The 17,687-nt window shown below is 37.9% G+C and overlaps 1 protein-coding gene across 7 annotated transcripts in view; it reads left to right on the top strand.

The window, feature by feature from the left end:
* Window positions 1-17,687, top strand: part of gria1a (glutamate receptor, ionotropic, AMPA 1a) — an 86,135-nt gene that overhangs the window by 53,729 nt on the left and 14,719 nt on the right. For 2 of the 7 annotated variants that reach the window (XM_055178188.2, XM_073854283.1), the window contains exons 12-14: window positions 9,299-9,497; window positions 10,891-11,138; window positions 16,727-16,841. In XM_055178188.2, coding sequence (XP_055034163.1) covers window positions 9,299-9,497; window positions 10,891-11,138; window positions 16,727-16,841 — 562 coding nt within the window. Of the gene's footprint in view, window positions 1-9,298; window positions 9,498-10,890; window positions 11,139-15,058; window positions 16,294-16,726; window positions 16,842-17,687 lie in introns of all 7 variants that reach the window. The other 5 variants (XM_073854280.1, XM_073854282.1, XR_012357960.1 and 2 more) reach the window with 4 other exon arrangements.

Genomic DNA, 17,687 nt, shown 5'->3' with positions numbered 1-17,687 from the left:
AATATTTATTTATTACATATTTTTTATATAAGCTTGGCTTCTTGTATGTTAACATTTAGATAAAACATATCAAGTAAAATAAAAAAAATTAAGTAAAACAAAAAAGTTTTGTGTAGACTATATCAAAAAACTAGCCCTCCAGATGTCTTATCCATTGTGGTAGCCTTGGCTCATAAAAACGTTGGAGACCGGCCGCTGGTCAAGTTGCTAAGAAAGCAGCTGCCAGGCAGTAATAATTAAGACACAACAGTATTGCACCACAGCTTTCTGGTGTCATTTTATTCTATCAACATAGCAATAATTGCACCCTTTCTTTGTTCGGAAAGGACAATTACAACCATAAGCATAATTTCAAATGAGCATGTTGGCAGGGAGTCATTAGGAATATGAAATGTGATGAGCCAATCATAGGTTTTATATCTCAACACCTTTTTTGTGCTCATGTCTAGGTCTAGGTGTTTAATGGAATATACAAACAGTACAGTATGTGTTTTTTCCTGAATCTATGTGTGTTCCTATATATATTGATGGTTCTGTCTAACCAGTGATAGCTGAAATGTCAATAGTGCGAAACAGAGCGGCAGTGGTTTCCTGTGATGAGGTACGGAGAAGCTTCAGAGTATTTTAATTAGACAGTGTCATTTCTTTCTCTCATGTCTCTCCGTGACTCAGACTCTGCAGAATCTTGTAGTGATTATACCTTGTTTCATAAACAAGTGAGGACGGGTTGTAGATGACATGTCCGCATTGCGGGTGAACTTGTATTACTGTGTATAACACATCACCTTATGTGCACTGCAGTATGACCAAACATGTTTCTGTTGACTGGATAGAGCGCACTGGCTGCCTGTGTAATATAAATTAATTAGTGAATAGGAGAGAGAGAGAGAGAGAGAGAGCAGTAGCAGTAATAATGTCTTATCTTTTTATCGTACACATCTCAGACTCCCATCCATTTGTTATTATCTGCACATGAATTTACACGCTTGCCCCTTCCTACCCAATGAACACTGATAGGCTAAATTGTGGCCGATATTCCCTCTTTATGGCAACATTCAGACTGTGGTTTGGCCCTTCATGTGCTATTTATTCTTGGGAAAAAGCCCTGCTCAAATGTCAGACCTGTCACTCAAACCTCCCCATCAGGCCTAATTTATGCAAGCCACTCTAGATAATGTTTATCATCTCACACAGGTGGGCCCTCTGAATTTCAGATCGGCTATTCTATTCTAATCCCGTTTTGTCTCATCTTTTTTGACTCGCAAATGGAATTTGTTTATTTAGTAATTGCTCCTGTATTTGACAAGAATAGCCAATAAATGTATTATTAAAGTCTCTGTAAAGTCAATCTTGAAAATTATTTCTAAACTCATTATAAATGTTAAAAATCTATTGCTGGAACATGGCAAAAAGACTGTAAACTATGTAGTACTGAATTTCAGAGTAACTTTATGCTCACACCGCCGCCGGCGAGAGCGTCAAAAACGGCTGCCCTACCAACGACGCTATTGAAAAAGATTAGTGGACGCTCTTACGATTGAATGCATTCTTTGGAATCCTCTCAAGCGGAGGACTTCTATTGGTTTCCGCCTACCAATTGGTTATCACTGAACCGCGTCATAGCTCATTACCATAAAGTTGACCTGATTTAAAATCTCCTTGACCCTCACACCATCCAAGACGCGACGCACTGGTGCTCTCACTGTGGCAGGGTGAAGTTAGTTCATTAAACAATTTTTCACCATTTCTGTGTTCAGGATTATTTGTGCAGGTTTAAAACATGACACGCTCGAGCCACCACACATGGCCCCGCCTCTAACGCAATTGCGAGCATCCATTTAGGTTGTAGCTATATTTAAAACGTTTTGAATATACGGACATCAGCTATAGAGGGTATGCATTGACGTCACTTTTCCACGTGACCACAGCGGAGCACGCCTTGTTGAGTGGCAAACGTTCAACAAAATGGCTGGTTTTCATAGCGGGTGCTGCGAAAATGCCAGTATTAACAGCTTAAATTTAATTTAGTTGGACTTGATAGCAGAGGTGGACAATACTTAGTTACATTAGTTACATTTTCCAAGCATCTGTGCTTTATTATGGTTTGTCTTGCAATGTTATTTCACTACATTTATAAAGCATAGAATCATACTGTGTATTCTTTTATATTGCATATTTACATTTATTTAATACACAAACTTCAAGCTAGTTGGCTTGTTTGGTTAATTTAGCCTATTCAACCTTCCAGGTAAGTTCTGTATGCTATGGTTTATCGTTTAAATAACTGATAATATTACTTTAGCAAACAGACATCTATTCAGCCTGCTGTTCTGTCTGCTATTGTTTAGTTGAATAACTTGCCTTTCCAGATGAAATGTCTGTTCTTCGGCTTGGATTTTGTGAAATAATTTTCAAAATAAACGCGATGTATAGTCTACTGTTACTTATATATCTTATTTCATCTTAATGACGCATTTTTGAATGATGCTGCTTATACTCCGGTGCGGTTTATAGTCCGGAAAGTACGGTATCAATATTGTTTTGGTGTGAACAGGGCTTTTCTTATTAGAAGCTCGCTCAAATTCAAGCCATTATCCCCAACATGGACAGGCTCCCTTACATGCCCTTGAAAACCACAAAACTGTGCTACAGTAGGTAAAAAAGACATTTCGACCCAAGCTACATTAAATCCCTGAGTCACACCGCGAGTGGGTTAAGGTGATCTTTGCTAAAAGCAGAACTCGTCTAGTTGTTGAGTGGTTGATGAAGCCTGTGCCTGTTTTGCATCTCATGGCTGTTACACTAATAATGGCTCTCACAGAAAAGGGATCTTGTCCATTTCTCCCAGTGCCCTGCCCACAATGATACATCAGAAGTTATGCACTATCATTAGTGTACCTGAACGCACACACAAGCACTTTGGTAGCCCACCGCACACCTACTCCAGTTATTAACTTATGAAGAGGATAAAAAATGCTCTGCTTGTCAGTTTCAGATGGTTTTGTGTTTTTTGACACATTTGTGTGAGTGTTATGTTCTACCGAACTGTGGCACACTACAAAACACTGCTAGGCAGAAATAAATCACGTTTGACATGTGCAACAATTTTACAGCACAACAATCAAAATTCAGTAATAAATTAGGTGCTGTCATATATTATAACTCAGGCTATGTGGGAGAAATGACATTTTTTCCTGCATTATACCTGTCGTGGCAACAGTTGTGTGGCAAATTTAGATGGATGTTTTAAACTCAGCATGCAATTTAAGTTGTAATGTTCAGGCTTTGTTTCTATGATTTTTTTTCTTTGCCTTTCTAAATCTGTTTATTTCTTTTATGACATTTAGCTCACATCTTTTGGATTGAATACTGTATAACTCTTGTGTTCTCTTATTGCTTTGTGCAGCCAGCCTTTAAAAAAAAAAAAAATTGCATAGAAATGCAAGCAACAACAGTTTTCATTTTAATTATCTTAGTGAAACGGTCCCTCGAGGTCTCCACTTACACTTTGTTTTGCAATCCTCTCTTTGTTTTCTCTGTGGGCTTCTACAGTGATTGTGTGTTTGGAGAAACTGCCTGAGTCGGTGTCCAGTGTCTGGATATTTAGTTAAGCATTCATGATCTTCCTCACATTTCAGTCTGCTGAACAAACACTACTTATCACATGGAATCAGCAATTCTGCATTCCTGTTCTTTTTTGTTTGTGTTTTAGATATTCAAATGATTATATATTCGATACCATGTTTACAGCCATTATGACTTCAGCATATACTGTATGCATTAAGCAAGTTAACTATAGACCAGACATAGTCCTTGGTTACATGTCTTTTTTGCCAAAATTACTTGCGAGGTGTATGATATTCCATCTTATAAGTTAACAGTGATTTCAAGGTGTTTGGTTACATTTATTTATTATACTGATGCACCGATATGGACATTTTGGCCGATACCGATAACCGATAACTCTTTATATTTGGGGGCCGATAACCGATATATATATATATATATATATATATATCGATAAATATTCATATTAATTTCACAATGAAAAACTCCCAGAGCGCGGACATCTTGTCTTTGCGCTGACTAGCATACTCTTCTTAAACCAAAATAATCCATAATTTATCGGTTTTCATTTATCAGCCTAATTTTGCTATCAGACCGATAACCGATAATATTAAAAATAAGCAGTTATCGGCTGATAACGATATGTCGGCCGATATATCGTGCTTCCCTAATTTATTATATTTAATTTGGGGGGCTATGGTTCGACATCTTGAATTTTCACTGTCAGCCCAAATTTTGCCTTGTTTTAGCCTAAATGTCTGGGTTGTGTTTGGACGTCTTTTAAATGCAAAAATGCTTGCTGGTTCAGTCATCAGTACACCTCTACTTTGGGAATCAGACCCACAACCTTTGCGTTGCTAATGCAATAAGGCTTTACCAACTGAACTGTGCTTTTATTTTAGTTTTGTTAAAAGTTTACATTTTTTGTACATTTTTTGACACAATACAATGCGCCTTGTTTGCAAAATGGGTAAATGAGGATGGAATTTAAAGATGTTAACTTACATTTCTATTCATGGCAAGATCATGGCAGCCATTATTCATCAAATGATGGATAAGAGTGTTATGAATGGGCACATATCCAAATGCATGTTGTTGTCGAGTGCACTTTTGGTATTTTAAAGAGCCGACTCAGGAGTCACAGTGATAAAGTACTGCATGTCAGATCAGCATGCATCTGTAGTGTGCAAATGTACAGTAGTGCTTTTTTGTCAGGAATGGTGGTGGATGAACCCAAGTGCAGACAGCTCTCAACTCAAAAGACTTTTATTATAGAACAAAAAATCCCTCGAGGGGGTAAACAAAGCAAGACTAAAATAATAGCAAACATGACAAAACTAAAAGACTCCTGATGATGACATATACAAACACATACAATGATACCACAAAGACAAGAGACACAATGGCATTTAAATAGGGGAAATAATTAGGGGACAACAACAAACAGGTGAGGAAACTAATCATACATAATTAGAAAACAGGAGGGTAAGGTTAAGACTAAAGACAGGAGAGCACGTGCCACACATAGGTCACGTGACTCTCCACACAAACACATATACAGGGGTGTCAGGATCCTGGCACCAAACAAGACTAAATACACTTAATAACATTTGGGATCCTGACAGTTTTTTTATGAGAACATAAAACTGATTATGTTATGATGGCAATATGAGTCCATAATGCATGATATACTGTATAAAAGTTATACAAAAAAGTGATGCTGAAAGACCAGATATGTGGGAAATGAGAAAGTTTGTACAATGAGAGTGACATGGATGAGTAAAGACAGTTCAGAGGAAGTTTAGGAGGGGAATCAGAAATGCAATAACAAAGACAGATTAAAAGAGAAAAGCTGTGTACGAATGTTGGATTCAGTCAGTTCAGAGTCGACAGAGAAGTGATGGTGACAAAATCCATCTCAGTCGCCTGTTCTGAGAGCAGTGTGCTGCCATGGCAACGCTAAAAGACATGGGTGTTTCCTCTAGAGTGGCACAGTTCACAGTGTGAGAGCACTGCTGACTGAGTGCCATCATCATCATCAGCTTGTGTGTGTGTGTGTGTGTGTGTGTGTGTGTGCGTGCATGTGCGTTTGTGTGTTCCCGGTTTCTTTTTCCTTATAGTGTTTAGTGTCTCACAACCTTTTTTATATAACAAATGAATGCATAAATGTCATTTCAGTGATTAGTTGCCAAGATTTATCAAAGGGTGTTATGTTTTTTGAACATTAGATATCGCATAATAGTAGTCAAAGATATCTGGGCCACCTTCAGTAGTGAATTTTCTTGAACAGGACAATGGAGAAGACAGATGATGCCTTTAAATTCGCAAGATGATTGTTGTTCTATTTCAGCAATATATTCCTTAATAAGAGACTGTGCTGAGCACGTGTCTGTGAATTTGTAAGATGTATGATATTTTAATTATAAATAAATCCAACTATACATAATTTCTCGATTGCATGCATGTCTACGCTTGAAAAATAGTGCTGACATTAGTGACATTTTTACAGGTTTTAAAGGAAAACACCACCGTTTTTCAATTTTTTATTATGTTCTTACCTCAACTTAATACATATCTATCTTTATTCAATGCATGCACTTTTAATCTTTGTCCAGCACTTCTTGAATGTGTTAGCATTTAGCCTAACCCCATTCATTTCTATGGCTTCAAACAGGGATACATTTAGAAGCCACCAAACACCTCCATGTTTTCCCTATTAAAAACTGTTACATGAGTGGTTACACGAGTAAGTACAGTGGCAGAAAATAAAACTTTTGTTTGGAGCCATAGGAATGAATGGGGCTAGGCTAAATGCTAACACATTCAAGAAGTGCTGTAGCCTATAAAGATCAAAAGTGCACGCATTGAAAATGATAGGTTGAAAAGGATGTAATACTACTCTATAGGTCCTTCAGATTAACATCAGAAATGCAGAAACAGCGTGTGTTACGTGAGCTTTAAAGAACCATTTCTTTAAACATTTTTATAATCTGAAGAACAATTTTCACCTTAAAGAACCTTTTGTGAAAGGTTCTTCTGATGTTGGTGCTTTAAAGAACCATTTAGACAGAAAAGGTTCTTTAATGGCTTCGTAAAGCCCCTTAATTTTTAAGATTGCATGCAGAATGTAAAAATATTGATTTTTGAGTTAGTGAGGGCAGCAGCACAGATTTGTAGATGGGGAGATTTAGACATGCGAACAGAAATGGGATCACTGTGTCAGATCAAGCGGTGCCAAGCAAAAGCTGTCAAACAATATCAGAGCACTGAGCGGCGATCTCTTGAGATTCCTGCCACCTGAGCACACATTTTGCCAGGGATTTTAATATACAGGTCAACCAAGATCTGTCAATAAAAGTTAACTACGATGTAAGCTACTTAGGAAAAAGTAAACAAATAAAGTTGACATGGTTCATTTTATATGAGCTTTCCCTTAAATGAATAAAATGCATATTATAGATATTATAGTTAGATTATTTCCGCAAACTTGGCGTTACAATGTTTGGTATTTTACTAGAGCATTGGTGGGCATTCATTTGGGTGTGTTGGTGTTTATGTGTTCATTGTTATGTAGCAAAATAGCTATCAAACAGAGAATACATAAAAATAAAATATATAAAATTTGAATGTACATTGATGTACAGTGATCTACCATATTAATTTTTCTTATTTGTATTGTGAATACTGTATATACACCATGTTATTTTTGGCTGAATGTGTGTTATGTATTTAAACAGTACTTAACTACCGTGAATTATGATGCTGCTATAAAGAGACACGGTCCATTTTCCGCATCTTTATCATATGAATTTAGCATTAACACAACACAATGCACAGCACAAGTCTCATTGTAAATCATTTTTATGATGTTGCTTTGGTCACACTAGATATTGATTTACCAGGATCATTAGATTATAATACCGCTGTGCATTAAACCATTCAGCAAATAAATTTTCCATTCTTCATTAGGTGCTTACATAGCTATTACTGTACAGAGATTTGTACAAAGCCAGTAGGCATACGCGCTGGACCAACAAGAAACACATTTAAGCCAATGAAAGTACATACAAACACATTATGAATATAAATTGCATAAAAAAACTTTAAACAATACAAATGAGAATGTTTCTTATTCATCAACAGGTTTTTGAACGAATCTCCTGTTTGTTATCCTGGCCTTGCTCCACATCAAAGTGGATTTACCACATACATACTGTAATTAACCCCGGCCCTTATACCAGCAGAGAGATAGGATTAAACACCCGGCTGCCAGGAACTCAGTGGAGAGCGGCCTTGGTTTTGTTTATGCTTGTAGTCCTCCAGGTAGATCCTGTGTGGGACCGCCTGAGAGACCTTAAACTCATCTCATATGCTTGTCTGAGCTGCATTTAGGCCACAGGATTAGGGACTCTCCCAAAGGTCTGGCAGAATAAAAGCTGTCTGAAAAATATTCTTCTCACATGATGTTCGGGCCAGGGGTAAAGTTATGTTTCCTTTTTATAACCTTGTGAAATTGGAATTTGTGACCAGAGATATCTCGGTGCAAGCTCTGAGGAATGAAATCTAATTTTCCCTTAAACGTATACCTTTTTCCCTCCTTTGACAATCTCTGCACATTCAAAGTCTTCTCAAGTTCACACCTTTTATTATTTCTGTTTGTTGCGACCCGTCATACTTTCATCACCTCCCTCGCAGCTTAAACGATTAATGTTTGTTTTATTCAGAGCAGCATTGCCTGTGTCACCGCACAGCTACTATCACGCAAACATTGTTTTGGATTGTGCATTGCTTACAGTAAATGAGATGTATCCCTGGGGAATTTTTTTTACATTTTTGTAAGGTGCAATTACAGAGTGCACTCATCACCATTAATCCCAAGCATTTAATAAGCATATGTTCATTGAACATACTGGCAACTTTCGAAACGTGAGATTAATGCACTACTGCTGAGTTGCATTGTCGTGGCTCTTATCTCCTCTCAGCACATTTGTAAGAGTTACAGGCGAAATGGAGACGCACCAGACCTCAGACGACTGTAAGCATCAATGCGTGCATGGAGAAGCACAACACAGACCTGCATTCATAATGTGGTTAGGATGTAGAAAATGTTGAGTGATCGCTTGTGTGTGACTGAGAGTGTTTTGTTAAAGGTTACACTTGATAAGCTCATAATAGATCTTCATTTGAGCATGTCAGGGTTTATATGATTTTCATTCGTTTGTCTGGAATATATTAGCATCATTGATTTGCATTATTCACTGCATGAGCAGTGTTTCATTATGTATTTAAACAATACATGACTAAAAGTATGTGTGCACTGGCATCAAAAAGCACATCCATATGCATTTATTTTAAAACCATTTGCATTAATAATAAAACGGCTTTCCCTAACAACGTCCTCTCTTCTTGGAATGCTTTCCACTTGATGTTGGAACATAGCTTTGGGGATTTGGAGAATTGTTCCTATTCAGATGCAGGAGCATCGGCGAGATCATGGGGTGTGGATCACAGTTGGCATACTAATTCATCCCAAAGGTGTTCAGATCTGAGTTCAGAAATTGAAAGCACATATTTCTGTAAAATCTATATGACATAGCATACAGCTTTGTGTTTACTAGATTTATAGGCCGTAGCTCAGCTCGGTTATTAGCAGGGGGTGTCAACATACTTCTAGTCATGCTTCGCGTACTGTATGTGTGGGCATTTACACCTGCATGTTTTTGTTTCACAGGTCTCTCTCCGGCCGTATCGTGGGTGGCGTGTGGTGGTTCTTCACCTTAATCATCATCTCCTCATACACTGCCAATCTAGCAGCTTTTCTGACAGTAGAAAGAATGGTGTCACCCATTGAGAGTGCAGAGGATCTGGCGAAACAGACTGAGATTGCTTATGGCACTCTAGACGCTGGTTCCACCAAAGAGTTTTTTAGGGTAAGAGATTATATGTTTTAAGATATTTTATTTAGGTGTTTATTTTATTTTATATGTCTTCTAAAAGCCTGTATTTAATCCTGCCTGTGAAAACCGAGCTAAATTCTTTTTTTGTGATTTGCTGTTTCTCTTCTAAAATCATCCTGCATAATGTAAAGAACATTCTGATACATATCCACCTGTTTCTTGACGTAAATGTGGGCGCCGCCATCTTTGAGCTTTCCTGTTTATGACTTCCCGGGAGTCACTAAAGCTAATGGTAGTCTATTGCGAAGGACACAAGTGTGCCGTTTTGACTGGCTGTTTAATGTTTATTATGAAATTCAGGAAGACCGACATAATTTGTGCAGTTAGGCGTTGCCATAATAGCTAATATAACTTCAGTAAATCTCTACAAAACATTTGTTTTAACCATAATACATGCACAAGAACTGAATGTGTATGTGGCGCACATGCACTCATGATCTGTATTTACAAATCCATCCAGTAAAACCTTTCGTAGAAACTGCCAGAAACAATAAATACAATAAAACAACTAAAATTATGCTGATAAAAATATGCTGAATTATTTAATCTGCTACTATATATTATTGTAAAAATGTGATTACAGTACAGAATATATATGACATAATCTGCTTAGTTAAAGTTTGAAGCGATGTAATAATATTTTCATAAAATGAAAAAAATACTCAATACATGTAGTAGTTTAATATGTTTATTATGGTTTGTTCAAATAACTTACAATGTGTTAAATGAGAAAGATACTGCTGACTGTATGTGTCGGACCGCGTGAAGCTTGACATGTCACCATAAACAAGTCCATTAAAAATTGCCGTTTAAAAAAATCTCACAGCAGAGGGACCGTTGTGACATTTTAAACCAGCCCCTGAAAAGTTAAAAACACAAAGTCTTGGTAAAATCCATGTACAGACACTTGACTGACTTTCCCATTGTAAAGATACTGGTATGTATTTGTGCTTTTATATTTGCGCATTGAAGACCCATCACCTCCGATCAACAACACATCTTCATATATCAAGCCACTTCTTAATTTCATCCTGACACTGGTTTATACATGGCAGCTGTAGTAAATATTAACTGTTTAAATCATGTTTTATGCGTGCTCCCACTACACTGTTTTCTACCGGCCGGCTATTGAACCGGAGGTCTCGGAACCGGAAAGGAAATACGTCACATCACTTACTTCTGTGTTTGAGAAAAAGGTGGATATATCAAAGATTGAAGTCAATTAAAAGTCTTTAATACTCCAAAAAATAAACTTTGATACTCCAAATCTTACAATTACATTATGAGCTTGGTTTCCACAGACAGGGTCACGTATGTGTTTGATAATTAAATTGTGCATGATACTTAATTACTTTCTCCATTTTAGAGGTCAAAGATTGCCGTGTTTGAGAAGATGTGGTCCTACATGAAGTCAGCAGACCCCTCCGTATTTGTGAAAACCACAGATGAGGGAGTGATCCGAGTGAGGAAGTCCAAGGGCAAGTACGCCTACCTGCTGGAGTCAACCATGAACGAGTACATCGAGCAGCGCAAACCCTGCGACACCATGAAGGTCGGAGGGAACTTGGACTCCAAGGGCTACGGCATCGCCACCCCCAAAGGATCTCCGCTTAGGTAAAGACAGCTGTCCATTGCATGCTGTCTGTGTGAATTCAGCACTGCTCAGTTCTGATGATGGTTTAGTTGTGGTAGAGGCTAATTACAGTACAATACCTTGGATAACTAGAATATAATTTTAACATATTTAAGCTACAATGTTCCTGTAGCTCAACTGGTAGAGAATTATGTCCCAGGAATATACCTGCTGTGAGTCTCTTTAGACAGAAGCGTCTGCCAGGTGCATAGGTGTAAAATCTACTAGTTAAAGGGGTACATCTTCCAAAAATGTAATTCTGTCAGTGTTTACACAATCTTGTCCAAACCCATAATCTGTCTCAAAAATAGATGTTTCCATAAATTATCCAAGCTGTTTTCCATCTATTTAATAAAAAGGGACATCCATTGCTACTACATTTATATTTATGCATTTGGCAGACGCTTTTAGTGTGACTCACGTTATACCAGTTACGCTACAAGAACTAGACCACAAAAGATGATGACTTTTTAGCTGACTATTCCTTGAAGAAAAAACAAGAAAAATAATCAAAAGATTTGAGTTTTTGCACATAATGCAAGTCATAATATCCAGGGCGAGGGTAAGCGTACTGCATTAGTTAGCTTCTGTTGTAACCGAACCTGCTGGTGTGTAGGTGTACATGGCGTGTGTGAAACTGTTCAACGTCCTGTGTACCTCATGTTGCTTGAAGGGGTTTTTAGCACACTCCACCAGAAGTGCTTGCATAAGAAATAGCATTAAAATGACTTGTCCTCTTCAGAAGCTCTCGAGGGTACGCACGTGTTGCAGTCCTTTTATTAAAACAGCACTGCTGCTTAGCACAACCTATTGAGACGGCGCAGACATCATTCACTCCAGGTTCTTTGAAGACATAGGCTTACTGGGTTACTAATTTCACCCCCTTCTTCCTTATGAATTACAAAAGCTTCTCCCCAAGTGACTTATACGTGACAGAAATTGGCCAATCAGTTGTTATTCTCATGCAAGCCACTTCTGAGATGAATGTCGACATTAACCTGTTTCTTCTATGATCTCTGCGATATATGGTGAATGGTTTTATTTCAATTGTATGCTACCATCATTAACGTCACATTTATTGCACTAAAACGTACTGTACCCATCTGGCTCATACACCACAGCCCACATGAAATTACATTCATTGCAGTGAAAGGGCCTCGCAAGGGCAATTTGGAGCTGTTGAAATAACCTCAATAACTCCATCTCCCTCTAATAAGATAAGCTCCTTGGGGAAACGACCTCATAGCAATTGTCGTTTTTTTTGGGTCACCTTATAGCAAAGCGAACACGGGGAGGGTGGAAGGAGTAGGAGAGAGACATCGCATACATGATGTAAATGACTGACTTCCATCTTGCCACCTAGGGCTCGAATTAAATTCCATACCAGGTAGCTGTTGCTGTGACAGCGAGAGTTTGAATGAATTTGAAAAATTGTTTCGATTTCTGTCGAGTTACCAAATTGGTGGCCAATGTTCACTTTGCTGGGCCCTCATTTAAAAGATTTTGAGAGCAAACGACTCCCTTATTGGCCTGCGCATGTACATGTAGTAAAGGTTTAACATAGGGTTGTGGGAATCCACAGCTTAATACAGATTAATAACTGTGATGCGCTAAGATGTCCATTGATTTTAAGATGAAATGATTCCTTTTCATTTTTGAACAAATATGTGTACTTTTAAAGCGATGAACAAAATGCGCTTTCAACTTCACACGCATCGCGACTTTTTAAGTTCATTTTATAGCATAAATTTCTGTCGTTACCGAATATTTGTGCATTAGCAGTAACTTAATCTATAAATGCAGTATGTGGAAATACTGTTAAACAATGAGGGAGTCTTTGCTTTTAGAATCAGTCACTTACATTCATATTACTGTATGTATATATACTGTATACTCTGGTTATGATGTTGAACATGGTGCAGTTGTCAAAATGAACCATAACATCCTTATCTGTCATCAATAAATGTGTAGTCTACACTTTAATCATAACCGTAATGTAAACTATAACAATAACTATATTGGCACTCACACCACCAAATGATTAAGATAACTTAAAGGGACACTCCACTTTTTTAGAATATGCTCATTTTCTAGCTCCCCTAGAGTAAAATATTTGATTTTTACCGTTTTGGAATCCATTCAGCTGATCTCCGGGTCTGGCGCTACCACCTTCAGCATAGCCCAGCACAATCCATTCAATCTGATTAGACCATTAGCATCGCACATAAAAATAACCAAAGAGTTTCGATATTTTTCCTATTTAAAACTCTTCTGTATTTACATCGTGTACTAAGACAGACAGAAAATTAAAAGTTGCGGTTTTCTAGGCGATATGGCTAGGAACTATACTCTCATTCTGGCATTATAATCAAGGACTTTGCTGCTTTGCACCTGAAAATAGTCCCCTGCTATTGAAAGTAACCAAGGGGACTATTTTCGGGCAGTGCATAACATCACTATGCCTGCTGCAGCCATGTTACATCAGCAAAGTCCTTGATTATTACGCCAGAATGAGAGTATAGTTTCTAGCCATATCGCCTTGAAAATCGCAACTTTTAATTTTCTGTCTGTCTTAGTACACGATGTAAATACAGAAGAGTCAAGTTTAAAAAAATATCGAAACTCTTTGGTTATTTTTATGTGCGATGCTAATGGTCTAATCAGATTCGATGGATTATGCTAAGCTAGGCTAAAAGTGGTAGTGCCAGACCCAGAAATCGGCTGAATAGATTCCAAAGCGATAAAAATCCAATGTTTGACTCTGGGGGAGCTGGAAAATGAGCATATTTTCAAAAAAAGTGGAATGTCCCTTTAATGGTAATTTGCTTACGTGCCGCAATACTCGCACAAATCATTTACCTTTATTTGCATTAACTAATATTGTCGATTTCCTTAAAAAAAAACGTTTGCAATTGTTTACATGTTATTAAACATGTAAATGTGCTGTTTTGTTGCATTTACAGCAATTATTAAAACTATAGTTATCGTCCATAATGTGAACGGCCCTTGATGGGATAGTTCACCCAGAAATGAAAATTCTGTCATCATTTACTCACCTTCTTGTTGTTCTAAACTTGTATGAGTCTTTATTCTGTTGAACACAAAAGAAGATATTTTGATAAATGATGGTAAGCACACAGTTGAAGGTACCCATTGACTTCCATTGTAGGAAAAACAAATACTATGGAAGTCTATAGCCGTTTCTCAATATGCGTTCTTGTCTATACTTGCGTTCTTGTGGACTTGTGAAACGTCATCAGTCGCGGCCCAAGTACTGTTCCAATTCAAAGTTCGCATCAAGCCCAAGTTCACATAAAATCCCCGGATGTGTTCTTGATCCGCCCATTTTATCGAGGATGCATCAGAGGAGACTTGTGTGGACTTATGACAGCAAAGTTTCCCATAATGCATTTCGCGTCAGGAGTTCGTTCTTCAGAGTCTGAACTTGCAAGTTCGAACTACGAAGGACACAAGTCCGAGTTTGGCGTACTTGGTATTGAGAAACGGCTAATGTTTATCGTCAATTTTCATTTTGGGGTGAACTATCCCTTTAAGTGATTCTGATTAAAGCTTATAATACAGATCATTTTAAGAGACGTTATGCTCAGGACGTTATGGTCTGCTAGCCTCATTTTGCTTTAATGAACTTTAATGAACCTTAATAGACTAAAAATGTTAATTGAGCTTTTGAACTTCACTTTTTACTTCTCTTTTGTGATGTGTATTTTAATTTACTGACTTGCTAAATAAGTATGTTGTTTCGGTGCATTTTGACAGCTGCTCCTCATTTGCCTTGTCTTATCTCGGGCTGATACCTTAAATCGGTTTATTTTGCAGTCATGATGCGACAGCCCTCAAGATTGATGTCTCTGCCCTTTTATCTCTTTCCATTTGTGTTTAGTCAATAAAATCATCTCACCAAAAGCACTGCCACCTCCTGAAGAAAATGTTCATCAAACTGAATGTAATCGTCTGTTCCTCATTCCTAAAATACTCTCTGATTTCTTTCTGTCTGGAACTTCTGGGATTAGAAAGAATTCTGGGATTTTATCAAGCCAGTCAATCGCTCTCTAAACGTGCAGAGCATCAGACGACATTTGCTCACGATGCCGATAGTATCCATCGTGGGGAAATGTGCGTTTGTGCCTGTGAACTTTACGCGGCGTGCAGGACCTGAGATAAAAAGAGATGCTTCAGATGTGCTTTCTTCTATTAGATATTACCTGGCGTGTATGATATGTGTCGCTAACAATATATAAAACTTGTAGTACCTTTTAAAAAGGTCCTAATATGCACCACTTAAATCTGGTACAATAGGTACTAATATGACCTTGCTAGGTGCAAAAATGTACTACTAAGTATTCTATCAGGTGTATTACATTGCTAAATTAGTACTTTTCAATATGTATTGAGACAAGAATTTACAAAAGTAACGGTTAATAGTTTTACTTGTAATATTCCCATTACAAGCCTCATGCGCAAGGTCATGCAACTGCAGATTATTCCTAGATAGAAGATTTAATGTTGATATTTCTGGCAGCATAAATATAGAGACAGTAAATACCGAAAAAAACAAATATAAATTCAAGTCAGATAAATGACAGAGGCTAACATCAACTTAGTCATTGTTTAAACATAAAGGCATCTGTTCTATAGAGTGACCCTTGTGACATCATCCCTAAAGAGATGAAGCAGAAACACATCTAAGGTCATCTTCCTCTTATCTGTAGGGGTCCCGCTCCTGGCTTTATAAAACCTGCCTTTCACAAAGGCCACTAACAAAAGCATCGCTCTCCATTAAAACATATTAACATTGAACAAATGACTCAGACTCAGATCGAAACCACTGCATCATGCATTTAACATTCCAGCCTACATAAAGCAGTGGGTGTTGTGTTTAAATCAGTCTGAGTTTGTTCTCCCATCACGCTGTCTCTCAAACGGCCTATCCGGGCCAAAACTGACCAAACTATTATTTCGTTATCGTTTCAAGAAACCCAGTAAACCTGGCAGTGTTAAAACTGAATGAGCAAGGCCTGTTGGACAAATTGAAAAACAAATGGTGGTACGACAAAGGAGAGTGTGGCAGCGGAGGAGGTGATTCCAAGGTCAGCCCCAATGTGACAAACCCAACGGGTAAAACCATCTCTACCATGGGGGGTAACCGGCAACTCAAGCTGACCAAACACTCCAGATGAAACTCTAAATTAATTTGATCTGGTCTTAAATTTGGTCTGTAAAATATCATGAAGTTCTTACAAAATTATGCAAATTATGTTTTTTTCCTCTTCACGTTATTCTGAGTGGAGTGCTTGCGGCCTGCCGGTTACCCAAAGTGATAGTAATACACATCTCGCAGCAGGGAGCAAGGCAGCATCGCTAGATGGAGTATTAATCTATATCACTTTTACAATGAACTACCAACATGTTTCTGATGTGTGTGTGTGTGTAGTCAATTAAAGCAAAGAGACACAACAGTTGAGTTGATATTGATGGGAATGTGTTTAATGTGCATGAATAACATAAAATAACATTGATAATGTTATTTATGTTATTTCCCTGGTTGAAGAATCCCAGTTAACCTAGCGGTGTTGAAGCTCAATGAGCAAGCCGTCTTAGACAAACTGAAAAACAAATGGTGGTACGATAAGGGGGAGTGTGGAAGCAAGGACTCCGGAAGAAAGGTCAGTTCACACATTTGGTCCTGTTCTGTTCCCCTCAGTTTAGTCTCCCCAGCACCCTTACAGTAGGTTTAGTTAGACGTCATATACTGTACGGGCAACTCTTACTCTCTCTCCAGGGCTCCATTTCCATCTCATTGCACATTATAAGGCAATAGATCTGCCTGATTGAGATCCATTAATGGATGTTTGTAGATCATTTATATGGATGATTTCATTTAATGAATTCCTTAAGGCTGATGTTTTTCTTTTTGATAGCACACTCCTACCTAAAAGATAGTTTAACGGTCCCATTCTTTCTGTGTTTTCGAAGCTTTGATTGTGTTTACAGTGCGCAATATAACATGTGTTCATTTCACGTGTAAAAAAACGCGGTATTTTTCACACAATTTACTTATCTCTATACCGCTGTTTTCACTGTCCTCAAAACGCCTGATGTCTTCTTGTTCTATGAAGTCCCTCCTTCAGAAATATGTATCGAGTTCTGATTGTGTTGTTTGTTTAGTGTGTTGTGATTCAATGCAGCTTAGCTTGCCGTTAGCTTAGCTGACGACTGAGGTATTCCTGTGGGCGGAGTTTATTCAAATAACTGTTCTAGTGACGTCATTAAAGCAGGAAGTAGAGCGCTGTAGTCCAAACCTGCCGTTCACTTGCTTTGAAAGGGGAATTCTGTTAAAGAAAATATATCGCCTGACAGTGAACTTTGAGCTTTATCATTTTACAGGTATTATTTATGCTATTATAGCAACATTACACACTAACTAGGGTTTAAAAAATGGTATCAGGAAGAACATGACCTTTAAGCAACTGCCACACACTTGTCAGATAATCAGAAAGGGCATATGAAAG

This window comes from Misgurnus anguillicaudatus, chromosome 16 (genome assembly GCF_027580225.2).
Source record: "Misgurnus anguillicaudatus chromosome 16, ASM2758022v2, whole genome shotgun sequence".
Lineage (NCBI taxonomy): Eukaryota > Metazoa > Chordata > Actinopteri > Cypriniformes > Cobitidae > Misgurnus > Misgurnus anguillicaudatus.
Note: the sequence above shows the minus strand (reverse complement) of the source record. Positions and strands in the feature narration are given on the sequence as shown.